This window comes from Siniperca chuatsi, linkage group LG23, assembly GCF_020085105.1.
Source record: "Siniperca chuatsi isolate FFG_IHB_CAS linkage group LG23, ASM2008510v1, whole genome shotgun sequence".
In the NCBI taxonomy this organism is placed as follows: domain Eukaryota; kingdom Metazoa; phylum Chordata; class Actinopteri; order Centrarchiformes; family Sinipercidae; genus Siniperca; species Siniperca chuatsi.
In genome coordinates this window covers 12224743-12247742 of record NC_058064.1, presented here as the reverse complement: position 1 = coordinate 12247742, position 23000 = coordinate 12224743, and the positions used below count along the sequence as shown (strand labels likewise).

Genomic DNA, 23000 nt, shown 5'->3' with positions numbered 1-23000 from the left:
CGGTTGAAAGTGTGTGTGTACGTGTGTGTATATGTTTTTGTGTGTTTATGGATGCTTGTGTGTAGCTCTTTTTGTGTATATACCTTTGTGTTTATGACGCATGTTGGGCAGAGGATATTTCTTGTGTGTGTTTGTGCGTGGTTATTCACCCAGAGTATATTTCTGTCCTCTGTCGCTGTTTGTCTGTGACACACTCACCTTATTAAGTACTTAGTAAATGCCAATAGACTCTACCCTTTTTCTGCAGGCCTTGCTGACCTTCTCCACAATTCAGTACAACCAAGCACTCGCTCAAACACATACATACACAATCAAATAGCATATCATTGAGCAAACAAAGTGCAGAAAATGCTGAAAGTGTTTGAGTGTATTCTGATTTGTCTCTTGATCTATCTATCTATCTAATCTAATCTATCACGCTATCTATTTTTAGCTATTTAGCTTTTAAAAAGCTGCCAATGTTAGCTCAATGCACTGGCAAACTGCTATCTGAGTGTTACTCAGATAATAGACAGCATGTTTTCCAGTGCATGCTCTGACTGCTGGTTCCACTGTCAAGAGCTAATGTTTTCTACATAATGGCAATATAGCAGCCATGATTAGATGGATCAACCAGACAGGGTCTATTTGAGTCTCTCTCTCACTCACTGTTGACTTTTGTAGTGGGAAGTGTAATTGAGATGGAGTAAAGACAAGCCACATGCTACTGTTATCGCTCACTGGGTGCACAGAGGGGGGGATGGGAGGAAGGGCAAAAGAGAGAGGAGGTGCACAACAAAGTGTGCAGCTGACTGAGAGTAGAGAGTAGACAGACAAAGTCAGAGCATAGATACACACATACACATAGACCATATACACTTGGCAGCACATAGGGAAGAAGGGATGATGGATGTGGAGGGAGGGAGGGATGAGTGAGGTGGTGGATGCGCAGTGTGATACTGATTGCATGGGAGGGTTTGAAGATAGAGGGATGGATAAAGAAGAAAGATAGAGGATTGATCCGCAACATGCTGTTGATACCTCCCTGGGAGTCGGGGGGAGAAGCAGGAAGGAATGGGGAAAAAAAGAATGATACAAATAGAGAGACAATCAAAGGGATACTGGTAAGAGAATTACATATTTGACCACCATTAGCTGCCTTCAGCAAAACTGATAAGGATGGATGAAACTGGAAAAAAAGAGTAGAAATTACAAAGAGAAGTTTAAAGAATTGATTTGAAAACAGAAGGAAGTGCATGAATGGTTGGCAGGGTGTTGCTTTTCACCACAGGGTTGGAAGGCAAACAGCAAACAAGTGAGAGAAAGAGCAAACCTACCATCTTTACACAGTAGGGCCTAGTGGTTTATGCCTGCTGATTGACACTAACTGTATATATTCATCTTGTATAGCACATATTTGGGGGATACTTTGCAATATGTGGCCGAAAAACTGACAGTGGTAGTGTTAGTGCCTTTTTCTACTCACTGACTGTTACAGTGCTTTGTAAATCTGCTGTATTATTGTTCACTGTTATTGTACAGTGTTGCACAGTGTTTGCAGTGCATTTATAATAATTACTATACCTGGTATTGAGCTAGCTGCAGAAGCGCACAAGCGAGGAATTTCCTAAAAAAAAAAAAAAAAAGTAAATACAAATAGCAGTAACTCTCCATGGAGGCTCTGTTTTTCCATGTGAATTGTCCAATTTTTGAACGCACAGATAGTGGCCACTATTTTTGTGATTTAATGAGCACATCAGACACACCTTTGGGGGCCTGGCACCAAACATGAGCATCACCTCTTCTCCTACCCTGCAGTTTTTTTCCACGTGCTTGTGGCATGGTCTGAGCAGGTAAGCAGTGCAAGCTCAAATCACCATAATCCTTAACACTAAAATCGCACTGCTGCATTTTTCGCCACTGACACACTCCTGCTGCACCTCTCTGGCTACTTGAGTGCACTCAAGTTCACCAAAATATCAAATGCTTGCAGACAAGAGAGAAACCCTTTGTGTGTCTGTCGAAAATGTCACTTCACCATCGCAAAGCCCTTCTATGCTTCGTCATGAAAATAGAGCCCTATGACTCATGTACGTCTATGCAGCACTGCTTTAGCTTTTTTTATCTTGTTATCTAAGCTTTTGGCAGTAAGCGCTGTGGCCATTGATGCTGCAAGAAGCAGAGCCCTAGGCCAATAGAGTGCACGTCAATACCTGAAGAATACTTCATGTGCAAGATGTATTGATCTGTTGAAATCTATGCATGGGACAGCATTGGCCAAAGCAATAGTGCATTCACAGCACCTGGCCAAAGAATAAGATATTCTTTATATTCACTGTGAAGAAAACAGCATACTGTATTGGATTGTACCCTTTGAATGAGAATCAGTAAATGCTGATGAGGCTGATATTTTAAAATGTAGTTAATGTCATAAACCAAATTGATCAGTTCAATGTAATTGCTTAACAGACAGGTGTAGCCTCCATACAATTCAATTTAGTAACACAATGATTTCACCATTTTAAAGCAAATAATGTTCCATGAGAAATATGTATACCATTAGTGGTAAAAAAACCCACACCCTTTTTTCCTGTTCTTTTTCATCTTCATTGTGGAAAGCTTCTTTGAAGCAGACATATTGATTGTAAATGTCACATTTTTAATGCAGTTCTTGCAATGTGGCTCCAACCTGAGGAGGATTGTTCATGAAAATCATGTGCTTTCATGCCCAATAGGTTAAAGGGGAAGTAAGAAGGGGGTGTTCTACCATATACCCAAGTATAGGGTGTAGGATTTAGGGCATGGACAGACAACCATTAAAGTGACAAGCAAATAAAAACTTGGTGACTATGCTTGCAGCTCTCAGCTTCATGGGAATTCCCAAATTGCCCAGATAATTATTTGCTTAAATAGATGTATTCCTTCACCGCTGGCAGAATTCCTACAATACCATAATCACTCATTGGATGCCAATAAATGCCTAGAATCAACATAAACAAATACTGTTTTTGTTCAAAATCCTCAAGATACAACCAGAAGATACACAGCAGTGACAGCCTAAACAAAATATGACATCTAGGCACATGCATTTGACTCCACCGCTCTATGGAGTCGCACAGAAATACCTGCAATCCCATTCGATAAATCCATTGTAGATGCATATCAAAAACATCATCTTTGTTGGGGAAAAAGGAGAGAAAGAGGGAGATATTGCCAATATACATGGTTACCATCCCACCCATCTAACTGTAGCGATACATTAGCATAACACACAATAGCCTCTGCCAGTGTGAGGTGTGAGGGCCTGTTGCAGTGCACAAACACAAAAACATGCACATATCCAGACACAGGCACACACACAACCCATAATGTATTCACAGGCAGCCAATCTTTTTCTTTTCATTTCCATTCAAGCATCATGTTTGCCCACACAGATGCTATCAGCAGCAATAAGCCTATGTGGTCACTGCTATTCAAAAACCATAATGTCGCCCATATATTCTGTTCATTGGCAGATTCTAATAGGAACAAATTACTGGCTGAAGTTTCTATGAGCTGGCTGATTGGCCGTGTGTGTTTGTGTGTGTGTGTTGACTTATTGATGAAGTTCCTAATGCATATTTTATGTATTTCTGAGTGTGTATTTAGTTTAACACTGTAATTGTCACTTACGAATGACTACATTAACTTGTCGATGCACAATTTTCATTTCACAGTCGGCTCTTTGTGCACTGCTGAGTGACTGATTCTGTTGATTTCGCAGAGATAAACATTGATAAACTGTTAAACAAAGTGTGTACAAAGCTTATGTGTGTACTCAAACACAACGGCTAGGAATTAAATTTCTTGCTTGTGTTATAGCCTGGCTGAATGATTGATTGGTGGATCCCTGCTTATTGTGGGGAGGATTGACAACTTTGTGTTACTGTCTGGTGTGCATGTTTGTGTATGTGTTTGTGAGAACTGCAAAAGTATTTTGCCTGCAGAATTATTTGACAGTTGCAGAAACCATGCTCCATTAGGTACTGTATACAGTATATGTGAAAAAGCCCAACAGCTGTGTGTGGCTCTTTTCCTTGTGAGCAAACATCATACTGCCTGATATTAGTAAGAACCTACTAATGCATAGCGCTATTCTGTTAGTGTTGGAGAAAAATAGAATGTAGGATATTGCTTTATAATCAGCCTTTAGTTTGTTACTTTTTATTTCTGTGTCATGCCAAACATTTTGCCTATCCCACACTGATCAAATATCAAAAAGTATAAAAAGATTTCAAAACCAAGAAAATAACATTTTGTGCACATACTTTGAAATAATGTTTTCATGTGCAAAAGTTCAAATAAATTGTCCACTGAATAGCGCCAAACCTTCCATCAACAATACATAACTTGGCCTGGGGGGCACCTCATCCACTTTTTTTAAAATAATCATCGAAAGCAGTTATCCTGCTATGGATATCTCTGCAAACATTTATTGCCTCAACTCCCAAAAATAAATATATATGACTCAGAAGATGGTTAGAGAAAAGCAAAGCATCCTCTCCCATACTGATGTGTCAGGTGACAAGAAACAAGTGACAAGTGACAGCAACGCGTCCTGAACCTTTCTTATAAGCAAGGGGAATATAACCTTCCAGATCAGTTCATTTATTATTCAGAATCAGAAATACTTTATTGATCCCGGTAGGGAAACTCTTTGTTACATTAGCTTGCCTTTACGTCAGTGCACACAGGAGAAGTACTAGAAAACGATATGATACACTATAAACACTATAAAACAGGTCAGAAAATAAATTAAGTATCAGGTTGGTATAAGTATAAGATAAACTAAGTGTTGAGTACCAAGTGGGTTTACTGGTTGATGATGAAAGTACAGTATAAAATACAATATATTATAATATATTAACCAAATGTGTCCAGTGAAATGATGTCCGGCTTCAAGTAATGCAGAATAATACAGAGTATGAAATAATAATATTTATATGCATATACTTTATATATTCTTGCAGTTTAGAATGTTGGATAGGAAAATTTGGAAGACAAATTACACCATTTCCAAACTTGATATGTGGGGTTGTCAGGAAGGTCACAGTAACTGTCAGCAGTTTCTGTGACATTTTTTGTTTTCCATGCATCCGTTTCACTGTTGGGAGTGTGACCCCACAGCGACAGAGCAGCATATCCTTGCTTAGATCCTTGTTCATCTTCAGTGCCTGTGTATAAGTATGTTTGAACCTGTATAAATGTTTAAGTGTGGATGCTGTGTGTGAGTGTACGCCTGTATTTATAGTGTTTTCTGCTATGTGCATCTGTCTTTGTACTTGTTTTTTCCTATTTGATGACACATATGTAGTGTTTTTGTGTGTTTGCTATATATCTGTGTGAGTTTGTGTGTGTACATATATATATATATGTGTGTGTGTGTGTGTGTGTGTTTCCGCATGTGAGATCCCTCATCCCCAGATAAGACATGGGCTGGAGGACAGCAGGGCATCCCGGCTTGGGGAGTAACAAGCATCAGCAGGGATCTGACGCTCTATTGGTGTGTGTGTGTGTGTGTGTTTGTGCTGAGAAAAAAACAGCAAAGCTACAACAGATATATTCACATACACACACACATGCACGCACATAGCCCTAGTCTGAGGGCACTGCTGTAATTGGATGTCTGATTACTGTCAGATAGTGTGTGTAGGAGAGAGAGAGGGGAGAGAGAAAATGCCAGAAAAAATGAAAGAAAAGGCTTCTCTCAGGGAAAAAGAGTGAATGTTAGCAACAGTAGAGTAGAAGAAAGAGAGATCGACACTCAGAAGTCATAGAGAGAGAGAGAGAGAGAGAGAGCGAGCGAGCAAGAGGACTAGAGACTACCAGACAGAGAAGTGGACATGTTCTCTCTTTGTGATCTCTGAGCTTAACGTTGACCTTGTGCTTTTTATCTGTGGTCTGACATCCAATCATCCCTTGCTTATCTTCCTCTTCTCTCACCTTATACCCTACATCTTTTCACCTTTCCCTCCTTTTTCTCATTTCTTCCCACCTTCTCACCCCCCTGATTTTCCTCCATGTTTCCCATCTCTTTCCATCCACCATTCTCCACCTACCCTTCATTTCCTCCCTCCCTTCTCTCCATCTATTTCCTCTCATCTGTCCCACCCGATTCTACCTTCAGTCTCCCACCATCCAGCAGAAAGCCAGTGGGATTAATCTGATTGATTGGAAGTATTGGTGATGCGTGACAGGTGGCAGAAGGTCAACGAGTCAATGGAGACATTAACTGACTTGTCTCCTGCCTGAGGACTCACAGAACTAGTCTCCAGTTGCACTTGTCAGCTCTCACCCAAGGACTGATAGTAAACAGTTCATTTGAAAGGCTACTGGGTTTCCCTGTATGTGCTGAGATTACAGCGTTAAGCTCTTGTATAGATTTTGGGTATTGGAGATGAACATTTCCAGTCTCTGTTCGTCTGTAAAGACGTTTACAAGTAACTTTGCATAAGTATAATTCCCTCAATATACAGTATGTTGTCACCAGGCAGGCACACAGACACACACCACATTATGTTTATTTTTATATTTATTTCAAAATTATGGAAAAGCAAAGAAATTGCCATATCTGAAATATCTATTAGATATATGTGCTTTGTTGACAAAATGGTTCAGATACAACCATTACTGAAGTCTCATGTGGATTGTTACTGCACTACAGCTTGCAGTATCTAAGTCAACCTCAGAGAAAATGTTAAATGTTATCTTGATGTTCCTTTTATAGCCACTAGGTGGGCAAAATGAATTAGTATGGCTGTGTAGTATAAGTTAGTTATTCATTGTATTCTTCAGTGTGCCAAGAAGTAAACCCACGTGACTGTTGCAGGGCAGTACTTACACTTTAATGTATGTATTCATTTATTTAAATATTTTAGAATGAAACCCAGGTACTATCATAAGATTCAGTCTTGCTTTATCTCTTCCCCCTCTGCACACAGGCATTGGGATTCAAGGGGTGGGCTGGGCACTTGTGTTTTTTTGAATACTTGTACGAGTGCTATGAACCAATACTAATGGCATGGATAATATGGTCGAGTGGCTGGATCACAGAAGAGGCTGGTTTCTAGAGAACTGCACATACACGTACGTAAAAACAGGTTCTCTTTCTTTCTCTCATGCACACACGCACACAAACACACACACACACACACACACACACACACACAATACTCCATGCAGTAGGTGTCCACCTGTCTCCCCTCAGACCTGAGCAAGTGCTGACTTCAGCTAGACTGCTCGACTCCTGTGGTGAAGACACACACACACACACACACCTACTTTCTGTGGTAGGTGAAGTGAGATGTTAAAAGGCCAAGATCTTCTTTCTCACTCTGTCTCTTTTTCTGTCTTGCTCACTCACTCTCTGTCTCTCTTGTGTGTTTTTTGTCTTTCTCTTCTTTCCCTCTGCCTACTAGAACCTCCAAGTCCGCCCCCGGCATTCAGACATGCTCTTGTATCTCCCTCTCTCCTGCTCACATACACAGCAATAATGAAAGATGTCTATGTCTGTACAAGGTCCAATCTGTTCTCTCCCAGTTTGAGATATCTGTATACTAGAAAGTGGAACAGCCTGTCCTCTATGTATAAAATAAAGATGGAGCAAAAGTCCTGCTTTTTAATTCAAACATTCTGCAGAGCTGCTGCCCTGCAACTTTATCCCAGACAGGTCAATTATATTGACATTCAGATTTTGCCCTGTTTTCAGCTGTCAGAGTGACATCTTAAAATACTGATTCTCATGAGCCTGTGTGTTAATGGAGGAAGGATGGAATAATTGTACCGTGCTGTCACTGTTTCCGGCACTAATACACAGATACATGACATAGGAAATCTACAATGGCTACTAATTCGATAGATAATGCAGATGTACAAGCAGGAAGGGGGGATTCTACTATTACTTCCAATAATGCAAGTGCAGGGTAGATGGATGATAAGGGTTTTTCGCTATGGTTACTACTGTAATATTAATATAATGAAAGATGGGGTGTCATGTACTACACATTTACTTCCATGTTTTCTTTAATACTGACATTTATCACTTTCTGTCCTCTTTGTACAGAGAGAATACAAAGTCACATTTTCCTTTGCTGCACACCAGCAAGTCAAAAACCCAAAACATTTTGGACCACCAACAAACCACACTACCTTGCAAAAACCTTGTGAATTACTGTCTGTGTGACAAATTGTGGGCAACCCTTTACTTTAAGTCCCCCTATATAGCATTTATAAGCAGTATACAAACATTTAATAAATGGTTTGTAACATTAATGTAGTTTTAAGGAGATACAGGGATATTTTAAATGTTTGCAAAGGAGATTTAAGGTATTACTGTTAATGAATACCTGTGTTAATGTTTTACCTTGTCTGATCTTCCCTTCTTTGCCTAAGTCAGTTGAATGTAGCTATGGAACATTCACAGTACAGGAGGTATTACTGCAGTATTAATGCAGAATCCAGGAAAGGAAGATTTCTGCAACATCTAGAATTATATAATAATAACACATAGTAATGCAGACTGAAGGATAACTCCAGCAGCTATCACTGTATTATTAAATTCTGCTATGATATACTGAGGCAAGAGTGTGAATTAGCTTTTTAGATAGATACCACAAATTATTGTATTTTGTCTGAGCACCACTTGAAACATTTTATTGTGTGCACAGTAGATCATTGCAAATATCCAATATCCATTTGCTGCCTCAATTTATACTCTGATAACTCTCTAATTTTGTCTCAGTGTGCATTCACACTGTGCTAATCGAACAAACATTTACCAAAAGTACATAACATTTCTGTAAACTGAAACAACTTTTCCCATTTTCCCATTATCAGTGGTTCACTATCAGCAAATTATAAGCAATTTCAAGCTTAAGTCCATTAAGGGCTCACACAAGCTTTTCCACTTCAGGCTTGGTTCAGGTCTGAGCAGCATCTTTTTGGGTTCGGGTTAGGCCCGTCTTAAATTTCCAAGCCCATTTGAGGTTTAAAGGCCTGTGTCCTTTAAGGCATATTTTAATGGGAGGATGTAAATTTCCTGGGACAGCGGTTCTGTGGGTGTTGTCAATGATTCATTAGCAAGCCTGGGGAGAAGTTTAAACTCGGAGTGAAAAAATGCAGAACACAATATTTACCGCACCACCTCATCCACGCACACACAAAAAAAGCCAGCGTGTGTGTTGTACTGGAGTGCACACAAATATACATGCAAAGGCAAACGTTCATTGGTAAGCATAGATGGATTCACACAAGCATTACCACACACACATATACACACAGACATTCACACACGCACAAAAATCAGTGACTTCAAAGGCCCACGTTGCAGTGCCCCAAGCCATGAACAAAGCATAGAGAAGCAGAGTGCATCTTTTAATTTTAAAGCAGTGCTAATGAGGTTTGGAGAGAAAGACAGTGTGTCAAAATCAGTGTGTGCGTGCGTGTGCAGTATGTTTGTGTGAGAAATGTCCAATTGTCCAGTTCACTGGCAGGTGTTTCTGTGGGGGTGAATGCAGTGGGCGGTTTTATCAAAGAAATGCTCGCTAAGCTGGAGGAAGAAATTAATTTCTTTCTGCGTGGATTTGTTGGGCACATAGAACCTTGTATTTAGTCCAAGCATATTGAATGTTGTACTAATAGTAACAACTAACAAGGCGCGCGTGTGTGTGTTTGTGTGCACAAACACACACATGCACACACACACAAACACCAGTGCCCGTGGCATAAAGGTAGCTAGCTTTAAAGTTACTCTCATTACTCATCTTGCTTCGCAGGAAACCACATTAATGTCTGTGTGTGTTGAAGCCATAATTTCGGTATATATAAATACATTATAGGAGGCACGAGTGCATCAGTGAGTGTCTGGAGTACTCCTGCAGCGTTGAATAGAGGTTTTGTGCAGGGTATGGTGAGCTGCATGGCGTGATGCAAATGACTGCTGTTGTAGTCATCTTTTGCAGAAATACTTTTAAAATTGCTGGAAGCTGCAGCCAACTGTGAAAGAGGGAAGATAATTGTGTGAATTGAAGATGAAGATAGAAAATAAAGGGGAGGGGGAGTAAAGAAATAATGATGGAGAGGATAAAGAAAAGGAGAAGTAGGGAGAAGCAGATAACATATGGGATGACCATGAAGAAGGTTGATTATTGCCACTGATTTAAAAAAAAAAAAAAAAAAAAAAAAAGGTCAGTTGTCTGTAGCAGCTCTATCTTGTCCAGGATTGAGATGAAGTCACCCTGCTCTTGCCACCCAGTTATTCATATTCGATGGCTGCTTTTCAGCTCATAGCACTCATTATAGGTGAAGTCACCCTGCTCTTGCCAACCTGTTATTCATATTCGATGGCTGCTTTTCAGCTCATAGCATTCATTATAAATGCAGCCACTAGTTTCTTTCTTTTGGTTCTTAATTTTGTGACTGAGAAGGTTTGGTGCCACTCCTATTATAAATGTATTGTAAAATTGACAGTTACATTTCCCAGGAAATAGAGCACTATGATTTTTCTTTTCTTCTTCTCACATTGTTTAAATACTTCAGAGAGGTACTTCCTGAAAAGTTTGACAAGCTGAAGGTGAGCGGAAAATGGCAGGAGCAAGAATACACACAGGGAGAAAGCTGAGTAACTCCTCTTTTTTTCCCTCGCCATCCATGCCTCTGTTGGTTAATAGATGAAATGGTGCAGAGAGAGTGTGGGAGGGAAGCAGATTGTTAATTAAACGTTGAGACAGCGGCGTTTCCCATCCTGAAACAGAATGAATTTAATCTCAAAACAGAATGGAGTTAATTAGCGACTATAAGGGTTTCATTTGGAGAAGCGCTGGACGCACTTTACATCGAATTTATCATCACAACTTGCACCCTGCATCTTTTTTTCTTTTTTTTTTTTAATGGCTGCAGAGCTGACAGATTGGGGACACACTCACACACACAAATGCATGCAACACTGGTATGCATGCATTTGCACAGACTACTGTATGCACTCCAGCTCATTTGCTGACACCCACACACATGCACAAAAACAGATTCACAAAAATATGCTTCACACCTACACCCAGAGAGATAAACAAACAAGGCACACACACACATATACACACACACACACACACACACACACACACATACATATAAATAGACTCAAGGAATTAGGATTCAGTCACATTCTATTCCACATTGAAGCCTCAATAATCAGGTTATTAGAGATAAACTGAGAGCTCGGTGTGTTGCTGCTCATTGGATGCTGAGCCCATAATTCAATTAGCCCTTTGTAGATGAACGTGCTACAATTGCTGAATTATGTAATAAACTGACTATTACTGTGATCCAATACAGCTGGGACCATTCTTTTATCTGAAGTGAATAAAGAGAATTTGTAACTGGTCTCACATTAGTATGCCCGGCGTGTGATGTGATGTCTCTAAACAATTAATTATCCAGTTTTTACACAATCAGCCAAATTATGAGCCAGCAGATTGTGTTTTTTGGGGGTCGAGGGGCAAGTGAAATGGTTCTGTCACTCTGATTTTTCTAAATAAATATATACCAGACTTTTATTTTTATTTATAAAATTTTGCATCAGCCTGCTTTGCTTGCCATGCCTTGTAAAGTATTTCCAGCCTATTGTGTACTGTGATGTACATAACTATAATACGAGACATGCCGAACGGTTACACCTCCCAATGTTGCGTACTGGGCTCTGTTAATTCTCTTTTAGGGGGCTCAGCTATGGAACAGGTATATTCAATTTGCATTTCAGTTGACCTCACTCAAGAATTTCAAATTTAGGCTTAGGTCCTGTCTGATGAACCAAACTATCCAAACTGATCAAATCTGACTATAATTGACCCTTCTCTCTCTCTCTCTCTCTCTCTCTCAAGGTGTTGATTGAACGTTTGTCCTCCTGTATGCGCGCGCACACACACTCACGCATGCATGCGGGCACACACCCATACACACTCACACATACACTAACGCACACATACTCTCACTGCATTATTTAATTTATTTTTATGTTTATATGCTTGATTTATGTTGCATACTTTATGTTTGCTTTTTGATCCTGTTGCTTGTTTGTTTACTTTTGTGGATTACATGACTTTTATATTTGCTTATAATGCATATTGAGGTGTGATTCCTTCCATAAGCCTCTAGGGTTTTTTAAAATCTCACCTGCATAATTTGCTTCTTTTGATTTGTTGTTGTGTTTCTGCTGCTTTATTTTTTTGTGCAAATAAATAAATACTAAATAAATAGCCACTAATTTAGACTTCTCTGAAAATGAGGGACATTGTTGACATGTTGACTGCCAAATCATTATGTTTACTTCTCTGTTTATTCATATTTTACTGAGTATCTGATGTCATCAGCCACAGTTTCTTTCCTTGGAAAAGAATTGTCAGCAGGATAGTTATTTGATTTGGCCTACAGAAAGCTTTCACACCATGTCATGTTCCTGAGATGCAGGTTTTAACCCAGATCTTCACTGAAATCAATATCAGGGCTTGTAGTTCACAATTTTTCACATCTGACCAAACTTTATTCTCATACTAGGAGCTTTACAGTCAGCCTCAACAGACAACAAAAAAGCATGGCTTCAAAAATAGCTTAGATATTATTGTTTACAAGATTTTGGTCCTCTATCTCTCTTTTTCTCTACATTTTTAGTTTGCAATGTGAAGCAAATCCTCTGTCTGGAGTGTCGTATGTGCGAGGGTTTTGATGTTAAATCTCTCTCTTCCAAAGCCTCCTTTATATTTAACAACTTCTGCTTTCAACTAGACGTTCTGTGAGCGAGAGAAAAAGAAGAGACGTTGATGTTTCTCCTGACCTAACCTCACAGCTTTCCTTTCAACAGAGCAGCGGAGGTGCACACTAATAACTGACGTTCGCTTTTAACGAGCTGCTTTCTTGGCACCATCAAAAGACGAGAAGTGTTTTAGGGGTAGCAGTGAATTTGGCTGCGACACTTTCGGTCAGGTGTGCCTACAAGCGTGTGTACATAAACACTTACACACAGACGCACAGATATGATTTGATATTGTCTTTATCTGGGAAGTCTGTTCTCCATGGGGATAGTTATTGATGATGGGACTGATGCTATGAAACAAACAATCAGTTAATCACTTGTATAATGCACATCAAAATGGTGATTATCCTTGAGAAAGTATTCTGAATTTCTAAGTATTTGTCTCTAGTGTGACGTGTGTGTGTGTGTGTGTGTGTGTGTGTGTGTGAGGAGTCGACGGGAGTGCCTATGCAGATTGTGTCACTGTAGTGATTATCCTTGAGAGGCTTTTAATTTGAGGCTAATGAGTATTTCTTTTAGCAGTCATGCACGCTGGCATGCGTGTGTCTGCATGGGCACGAATGTGAGTGTGTGATTAAGGAGTGTGATATAGTGAAAGTGACAGAGTGTACAGATGTTCAATAAATGGGCTGGAACAGGCAGGGAGGAAGGGGGACATCATTCACACTCACTCACACGCACATACAAATGCATGCAGACAAATAACAAGATTGAACACGTAGATATACACACCCAAACGATATGGATACACTCAGTCAGTCTTATTGTGCACTGGTTAAGAATAAAGCAGATGTACACACACACCTTTACACCTTGAGCTGGGCTAATGATCTAATGAAGCAGAGCTAATTAACAGAACAGAGCTTAAATATAAAGTCTGGATTAGTGCAAAGCAATATGGGATGTTGGATTCTGTGTGTGTGTATGTGTGTGTGAGGAGGCAGAGAGAGAGAGAAAGAACAAGGTAACAAAAATCTTCCTCATGATCATATATTGTGAGTGAAATAACTAATATTACTGTGACTGCTATTCTTGTCATCCTCAACAATAGGAAATGAAGGAATGTGGAGTGGGTACTAAGGATTTTTCCTGGCACTCATACTGTGCGCAGTGACGTGATTCTGAATCATAATGTTGTCCTATTCATCTTTCTCCCTTGTTATTCGCTGTTTTTTCTGCTGCAATCAACATTTCCTACCTTTACCATAATTTCCTTTCAGCAAATTCTCTACCTTTCTCTTCATTCCTTTCCATCCTGTTTTCCATCCATTGCTGTATCTCAAACTCTTTGCCTCTTCTTTGTGACCCACTATTTATTTCCTGCTCTACCTCTTTCTCTTACTTTTTCTACAACTTGTTTTCTTCCCATGTCCATCATGCCATCATCCCTACTCCTTTCTCTCCCAACTTTTTGTTTCTTTTATTTCCCTGCTCCAATGCTGTACCCTGTTTTTCTTTACTTGCTTCATACCTTGTCTCATCTCACCCAATTCCCCAACTTTTTCTCTTCTGTCTGTTTTGGCATGAATGTTTAACATGGCACTCTGTGATCCTCATATATTTTAGATATGGCTTGTATTACTGCTTGATGCTGTGGTGTTTTGGCATTCCCCAAAATTCACTTGGCTGGTAATACTACATCCTGTGGTTTGGACTTTTCTTGGATTTTCTTCTTTCTTTTTATGGTGGCTGCTGCTGTTACGCTAACCGTCCATTTATTCTTATATTTATTATTTATATATTTATGTAAGTGCTGAGGCTGCTGTAAGTGTAAAGCCACATCACTTCCATGCACCAGAGAGAGTGTTTAGAACACAGTTTTATTAAACTGGGTATAGGCCAAATCAAGGGAGAGCAACTAAATATGAGTGATGTATACAAAATGATGAAATGCAAATCATTCTGTCCCTCTTTCTCTTTCTCTCTTTCTGTCCCAGGTGGTGTGTGTATTGCCCAGTCCTTGAAGATCCCTAGGGAGCCCAGGCCAGGGGAGTTTGACAAGATAATCAGACGCCTGCTGGAGACCTCCAATGCCAGGGCCATCATCATGTTCGCTAATGAGGACGACATACGGTACGGGCTACGCACTTAAAGTCCCCCACTGCCACTGCTCATAATTTTTCTGCTGCCTTCACTTAAGTGACATACTGAGTTGCATTTTTGGCTTATCCTATAATAATAATTTAAAGATACCTACATGCCACTTTCGGTTAAAAGCAATAATGACCAACTGACTATTTCTTCAAGACAGTAATAATATTATTGATGTTAAACTACTGATATTATGACAGAAGTAAAAAGTTAGTATATTAATTGTCCTTTAGCTTATCTGCTGTTTGGAACTGTTGCATTATGTAGTTCTAACCCTCATTCAGTCAAGTATTTTCTATTTTTTAACTTTTTAATCATTAGCTGATGCTGTTTATTAGACCATGGAACAGTTACTGAGGAGGGAAGTGTTCACCATCTTGATCAATGTGACATCAAAAGGACATATAGCCACCAACGGGATCTAGCCAGAGGCACCTAACGTCACCATCCCTTTTTGTTGTTCTTTCCTGGGCTACATTAACACTTTAACTCTCCGGTCTTTTCTCAAACAGACGAGTTCTGGATGCAGCTAAAAGGAACAACCAGACAGGTCACTTCCTGTGGGTGGGTTCAGACAGCTGGGGGTCTAAAATCTCTCCTGTGATTGGCCAGGAGAGAGTGGCTGAGGGAGCCATCACGATTCTTCCCAAACGAGCATCCGTGGATGGTAAGAGTGATTGTGAAGAAAATAGAGACACATACTGTACAATGACACCATGTCCTTATGTCATTACTCATACAGTCAATGACTAACAATTGATAAACAGTGATTTCTTAAAAGAATTGTTAAAAATGCCAAATGCACTGTGACCGTTTTCACACACCTGGCTGTGTGACAGATGAAAGGAAGCTGAAGTTGTGTGTGTGTGTGTGTGTGTTCGAAGTCTAATAGATCAAATTAAGGGGACAGGGGGAAAGACCAGAAACAGAAAGTGAAATACACTTATGTTCCCTCACTCTTGATCCCAACGGGCAACAAGTTTTTGCCATTAGGCCAGGGAGGATATCCTCATTTGCTCCCTTTCAGAGCTCCCTATTAGATAATTGACTCCTGGAGGGACACAAAGGCGACAAGATATAAACTGAAAGTGAGAGAGAGAGAGAGCCTATGTAGAGGCTTAAATGAATCAAAGTCAGCTTTGGCTGGTCGACATGAGGGAACCCGCTATAGGTTCTTCAGAATAGACAGATTAATGAAGAGTGCATACACTGTTACTAATTTATTAGGTACACTTGACAATCTGATGCAATATAATCCAATAACCATGCAATAGATCCTACATTTGTGAAGCTTAAAATGTTCAGTTTTTCTTTTTCTTTTCTCTTCATATTGAGAGGTGTTGATTCAGCTTTAAGGTAAGTTTTAGGCAGTAGTTAGTACTCCATTATAATGAGAGGTGTTTCTAATATTTTGTCCACCACATTTATATTCCTGAGGGGGACATTTACTACTAGTTTGGTTTATATTGTGCTTTAAACATTGCATATTCCACAAATACTTTTTCATTTAAAGGAATAGTTTGACATTTTGGGCAATACGCACATTTGCTTTCTTGCCAAGAATTAGATGTTAAGATCTCTACCATTGTCATATTTTCTCATTGAATATGAAGCTAGAGCCAGGGGACGGTTAGCTTAGCTTAGCACAAAGCCTAGAAACAGGGGGAAACAGCTAGCCTGGCTCTCTTCAAAAATAAAAAAATACTTACTGAAGTCCGAACCAGTGGCAACTCCAGGAAGTAACTGCTCATAGTGAAGAAATAGTCTGCCACATTAATTCCCGTAAAAACCACAACCTGTTGTTTTTACACTTCAGTTTTTGTATGGAATAAACAAACCAGATATAACGTGCTCCAGTAATCTTTAGAGATAGGTTTTTTACCTTTATAATGTGCAAGGCTAGCTGTTTTCCCCTGCTTCCAGTTTCTAAGCTAAGCTAACCCTCTTCTGGCCCCAGCTTCACATTTAGTGTACAGCATACCACAGAGAGTGGTATCGATCTTCTCGTCTACCTCTTGGCAAGAAAGCAAATAAGTTTCCCATTTTTCAAAATGTCAGTCTATTTCTTTAATCAAATAACCATCGGAACTTTGGTACCCCAGAGGGTCCAGCGCCCCCAAACAATTGCCCACTTGGTGGAGATAATTATCTTTCATAATGTGAGGGACCTAAACTAAATGTTGTTTTAAAGAACCTTACAGTACCACAAGCGCGTATATATTTTCTATTTTTATGAGCATCACATCTGTGATCACAATGAGAAGCATATGATCCCAGGTGACATGTGCTACCTGTTGCACTACACAGAGAGTGAACCCACTGTTCCCAGCAGTCTAAGTATCAATGGAACTACACAGGTGCACACAGGACTAATTTCCCTGACAGCAGAGGAGATTAATCAAGGCAGCTCTTGTCAGCTTTCACAGCGAGTCATGCATGGCACAGGCTGTCCAAGTCAGTCCGATTTCCCCAGCGTCCATGGTTTGTTTCATGTGCACTATATTGCCCTCAACTACAGTCCCAGTGGTGTTGGAAATGACACCTTATTTTTATTAGTAAAGTGTAAATGCATCTTTACAGTCTTCTTGGGGTATACCTGAGGTCCATAGGAACAATAAATAACTCCTGCCATATTCAAGTAGCCAAAACATCACTGATGATGTTAAGGAGGGTTATAAAGCAATATGGCGATAGAGGACATCTTCTAAAAATCCAGTTTTGCCATCTTTTCCTCAGCAACAACAAAGCAAAAATCTTTTTTCCCAGTTAATTGTGGTATGAACTAAGTAGTGCAAGTACAAGCAGTGTTTTTGTCTCCCTCATTTCTCTTTTCTTTTACCCATCTCTTTACCTCAGCCTGCCAGCCTCTGACAGGTATTTCCATTCCTGTGAGTGGAGAAATGTGTTCTTCCCTGTTTCTCTCCTCCTCTCTAGTTATTAAATTGGACAAGTAGCCAACGTAGACTGTGAAAGCTCATTCTAAAATGTTTGCTCTCCTTGCTCTTGGCTTCAGTATTTGATAGGGGCTCCTACACTGGATGGCTACACAGAAATTACTCTTCAGTCATACTTTAGATCCATAGGCTATTCATAGCATATGCTTTTGTGAGTCAAAACGTATTACACTGCTATATACACCTTTTTTTTTTAAGTACAGGCAGGCTCAGTGGAAATGAAGCCCTTATATATCGTCTTTATGGACAGGTAGATGTATTCAGTACAGTTTCAAAAAGGAAAAATAACCCCTCTTCACTCTATGTAATTTAACTTTTACCCTCTCTTTTTTTACAGCGTTTGATCGGTATTTCCGTAGCCGCTCGCTGTCCAACAACAGAAGAAATGTTTGGTTTGCTGAATTCTGGGAGGAAAACTTCAACTGTAAGCTCGGGATGCACGGTAAACGGCCTGGTAGCCTGAAGAAATGCACAGGTAAGATTCTACACTTTGCCTTTTTACATTAAATGAGTTGCTGGTTTCCACCATTTGGGAAAAAACCCAAAGAAACTCAAAATGCCTCATAGCCAAAACAGGCAGGATTTTCTTTTTAGAAGGTAATTAGATGAGAGATAACAATGCTGCAACAAATCATTTTGCCAATTTGAGAAGAGGCGTTTCAACTCCACAGATGTTCCAAAGAGGGTTGTAAGTTTTACCTTCTAACAAATCTGGCAGGTGGTCAGTTCTAATTGGTCTTCTCTCATCCCTGCACCTCATCAACTGAATCCTTGCTTCTTCCTCAGTGCCATTGTTCTGTTTTGTTTGATGCAAAACAAGGACAAGCTAAAATGCTCATCAATGCAGCTTCCAGCTGAAGTAATTCAAAAACTATTGTGGTTCTTTTATCACTCTTTGACATTTATCAACAGCTTCAACTTTTCACAAGATAGAAGTCCACAGAGACAGGGTTCTCCAATGTGTCAACAGGGACAAGCATAAGGGTTTAATTAGTATATATTATAGAGAGCACTGCTGGCTCTAATAAGTACCCTTAAAGCACAGATCACACTAGCTGTTAGGCTCCAAGGTGCAATACAGCTTGACAAGAACAATTGTTTGTGTACTCAAAGCTAAAAGGGAAATTAAATAATTGTTAGAGTCTGTGCTTGTAAAAATGGTTATTTAGTCTCCTCCGTGTGTGTGTGTAGAGTTTATGTGTGTATTTGTGCTGTAATAGGCACTTCTTGTTGTCATTTTTTGGGTGTGTGTTCATGATACTGTATGTGTTGTGTGGTTTGACCTGCATTTTGCTGTCATATCAGAATGCCAGCAGCTTGTTATTTTACACAAGGCCAAGCACTGCTACTGAAGTGTAACCTGTGTGTCTTGTGCTGTGTGTGCATGTGTGTACATGATCTAGATAAGGCTGTGTGTGCACTTTCAATGTACCTACAGTTGCCACTGGCTACACAAAAAATGTCACACTCATAGCAGATTTAGTGATGCCAATGGACATTACCTGTATGTATGTCCATGATCACAAACATAAAACCTTTCCAGTTTAGTTCTATATGACCTTATGCTGCTATGATTGAGTCTGTATGTTTATGTGCGTGTGTGTCACAGTGAGTATTCCCCAGCTGATACCCGCCATTAGTTCACATAATTAGGTTTGTAAAGGCTGTGACTCCCATTGACCGCCTATTACTTGGCGTGGCATCTGTGTATGTGGGCCTGTTTGTGTCGAGGGCCCTGTAGTCGTGCGACAGAGTCCATTAATTCCAAGTGCTGGGGTTCGCGACCTCCAAATCATCAACACAGAAGCCAATCAGCAGCCTGCTGCTCAAGGTTGCTGTATTGACACAGCTGATGGGAGGATGTGGAAATGGGTGTGATTATTGTGTAGGATTGGGCTGAGAGCGAGAGACAACTAGAAAGAGAGATAGTGTCAACAAGTGCAAATAAGAAAATTAACAGGAAGAGGGATTGGAAAAATAATATTTGGATGCACAAATTAGAAACAGAGACAAAGAAATGATAATAAAATACATGAATAACGGAGGATAAACAGCAAATGAGAGAGGACAAACCAATAAGACACAATAAGATTGAGAAAAGGAGAAGGAAATAAGAGTTTTTTCTGTTTCTGAGCTAATTTTGCCCAAACATGACCTGAGCCCAATCCTTAGCCAGGTTTGTTGAATACATTATGCTCTGTCATCTTTAAACCTGCCACTACCAACACAAAAGTCTACAATTGATATCAGAGCTGTGAAAAGGCCTCTCTACAAAAATGTATTGTGTTGCAGAGATATCTACTGAAATTAACATGCTAACCTGCTAGCCCCGTACATCTTCTGAATTCACGTTTCTCTCTTTCACCAAACTATTACAACATAAAACACACTTCATTCAAACTCGACAGAAACAAAATAAAACACACCAAAATTGTCTTGGTTAGTCTGTAAACTGTTCCAACAATCACTATCTCTGGTTTGGTCAAAATAAATCCTTAATCTACCAAGTCAGATGTGAAAAATATTCTGGCTCTACACGCTGTTGCTGCCTCTGATGCCTTACTCTCCTCTCTCTGTCGCTTGACGCCTCTCCTGTTCCTGCCTGAACGCGTCGCTGCTTATCCAGGTTCCATTGCCCGCTCGCCCGACTCCAGTTCTGGTGCTAGGACTGCTAAGTTAGCTGCACGACTTACTGAGCTAACTAGCTAATGGCAGTAAGCAGCAGTTATGACCTGATATGTGATATACTGCCCCCTATTGATTTGGAGTATGAATTCGGCAGGTGGAGAGTAGTCTCAATTCTTACATATTGCCCCTTTTAAAGTAAAAAAAAAAAGATAAATTAGTACCATGTGAGAGCATGTGAATGGATCTATAGGTGTGGCAGCAATCACTTCAGGGTGACCAGGTCTAGGGTTTAGGCTGTTTATCTATCTCAAATGGAGGTACACAAAAAAGGTGTGTGAGGTGAGCCTGATGAGAAAATAAAGGTGTAAAAATGAAAAAGTCATGTTGATTGTGTATGGTTCTGTAACAATAGAACACAACATTACAGGCTGATTAGTAATGGAGAATCTAGCATTGACATTGAACCTAAGCTAGACATAGGCATCTACACAGATAACAGCTAGCATACAGAGCTAAAGGCTAGTAATGATGGTGTAATAAGCAAGCAATTAGCCTTTTGCAAACACTGAATAAGCATTCAAACGGCACAACATATGAAGTCACTGTAACAGTCACTAATCAACAAGCATTCAGTGTACAAGGGTATAAACAACAGAAAAATAGCGACCAAAATGCACAGAAACACTAGCTAGCAGAATCTCTCTTAACTCTGCAAAGTACACTTGTGGCTACATTTTAAACACTAACAGTGTTTAACAAAAACATGAAAGAATATTCAACTCACATTTTTATGGACGCACACACTAAAGAAATGTTCATCAGATGTCACCGTGGTCCGAGGTAGGTGAGGTCCTGCCATCATCTGCATGTCTCACTCACTGCTGTGTTTGCGGGCACACGCATTGTGGGCACACTTTATTGTATTGTATATTTTGAATATGAGCCAAAAGTAGGAGTATTTTTTGATATCTTTGAAAAACAAACTAACTGAATCAACATTTTATCAGAACACCATATGAGTTTTTTTACATTTAACAGTGTCCTATTATATTTTTGTCAGACACTGAACGCTGCATTGCTACTCAAAGATTGTTAGCGTAGCATCGGTGGCACCATTACTGGCAGTGCAAAAATGTGCTGTTTGAATTAGTTTAACTCTAATAGCTGACCACTAACAGATAAAGGAAATTAACTCAAGGTAAACGTCCAACACATTTTGAATCCTGTCTTGCAATTCTGAGCAATTGTTTGTCTTTCTCTGAGTGCACAAGTGTTTCATCAGTCAGTCTTCAGCAAGGGCTTTCTTTCACTACATGACTCATACATCACCTTCTCAAAAAATACAACTTTCAGTCCCACTTGCAGGATATATTTTTTAACTTGATTCTTGTGTGAGTGCAAAATGAGTTACATGAAACTAATGCATATTTTATGGAACTATACCCAGTATTCTGTGGAAAGCACAAACACACACTATTGTAGTTGTTAAAGTATATATCTTTCAATGGGGTATTTGTGACTTTAAAAAAGAAGGTTATTACTGTTACTACCATCTGTTCTCCAGTCCAATAAATTTATTTTAATAATTTATTTACAGTACAGTACCTCAACTTTCATCATTTCATCTCCCATAAAGAGAATAGTAATCACAAAAGAAAAAAGGGAAATCCAAAGCACTCAGACTTAGCTGACAACTCAGATCCTGGAATAAAACTCTGTTCTGTTGAAAGTGTGAAGTCAGGTAAAACTGATCCCTGAGGGGAAGCTGACTGAAGCAGACACCAGATCATAGGTAAGCATACATACACACTTACACACTCACGAACACTTAAATCATGGATGAGTGCACAGCCTCTGTGCTAATTAATGTGGTACTTTGACACCTGATCCTCAAGTCAGACTGGCCTTGTTTTTATAAAGATGCAGGTGTATATTCTGCTTACAAGCTCTGTCTTTCTGTCTTTCTCACAGACACACACATCCACACACCCTTTTTATTATAGATTCACTAACCTGAACTATGACACATAATTCTCAGTGAAACAAAATATTAATTTAGTATTATTAAAGAACATAAACTGTCTTCACTTAGAGACATATTCTCAATTGTTAAATACCAAATTTGTAGGATAGTCAGTTGGTCAAAGCTATAATGGTCCAGTCCAACCAAACGCAGCGGGTTCTCCAGGCACAAACGAGGATGCCTTAGAAAATCAAAATGCATTTTACGGTTTGCCTTCATGGTTGTTGGAATTTGGCTTTGGCTCTGATCAGTTTCCCAAGTAAAAGAGATCAGAGCAGGATCTGCGCCTAATTGGAGTAAAATGGCAGTAAAATGATGAAGGCTGAAATATAAATGCATTTACATCAAATACATGACAGATCTCAGATGTGATGTGATTGGTTACTGTGCTGCGATTTACCATGCTCTGCAGGATGGATTCACATTCCTTCCTCATTGAAAATGAATAGGTGGCGGGAGCTCCACCTAACCCGTCGCACTCTGA

General features: G+C 39.7%; 1 protein-coding gene across 18 annotated transcripts in view; it reads left to right on the top strand.

Annotated features, from left to right (window-relative positions):
- grm8a (glutamate receptor, metabotropic 8a) overlaps window positions 1-23000 on the top strand; it is a 308026-nt gene that overhangs the window by 135252 nt on the left and 149774 nt on the right. For all 18 annotated transcript variants that reach the window (XR_006376766.1, XR_006376765.1, XR_006376772.1 and 15 more), the window contains 3 exons: window positions 14758-14893; window positions 15424-15578; window positions 18203-18340. Coding sequence is in view for 10 of the 18 variants with exons in the window: in XM_044185504.1 (XP_044041439.1) it covers window positions 14758-14893; window positions 15424-15578; window positions 18203-18340 (429 nt within the window). In the remaining 8 variants the exon portion in view is untranslated. The remainder of the gene's footprint in view (window positions 1-14757; window positions 14894-15423; window positions 15579-18202; window positions 18341-23000) is intronic.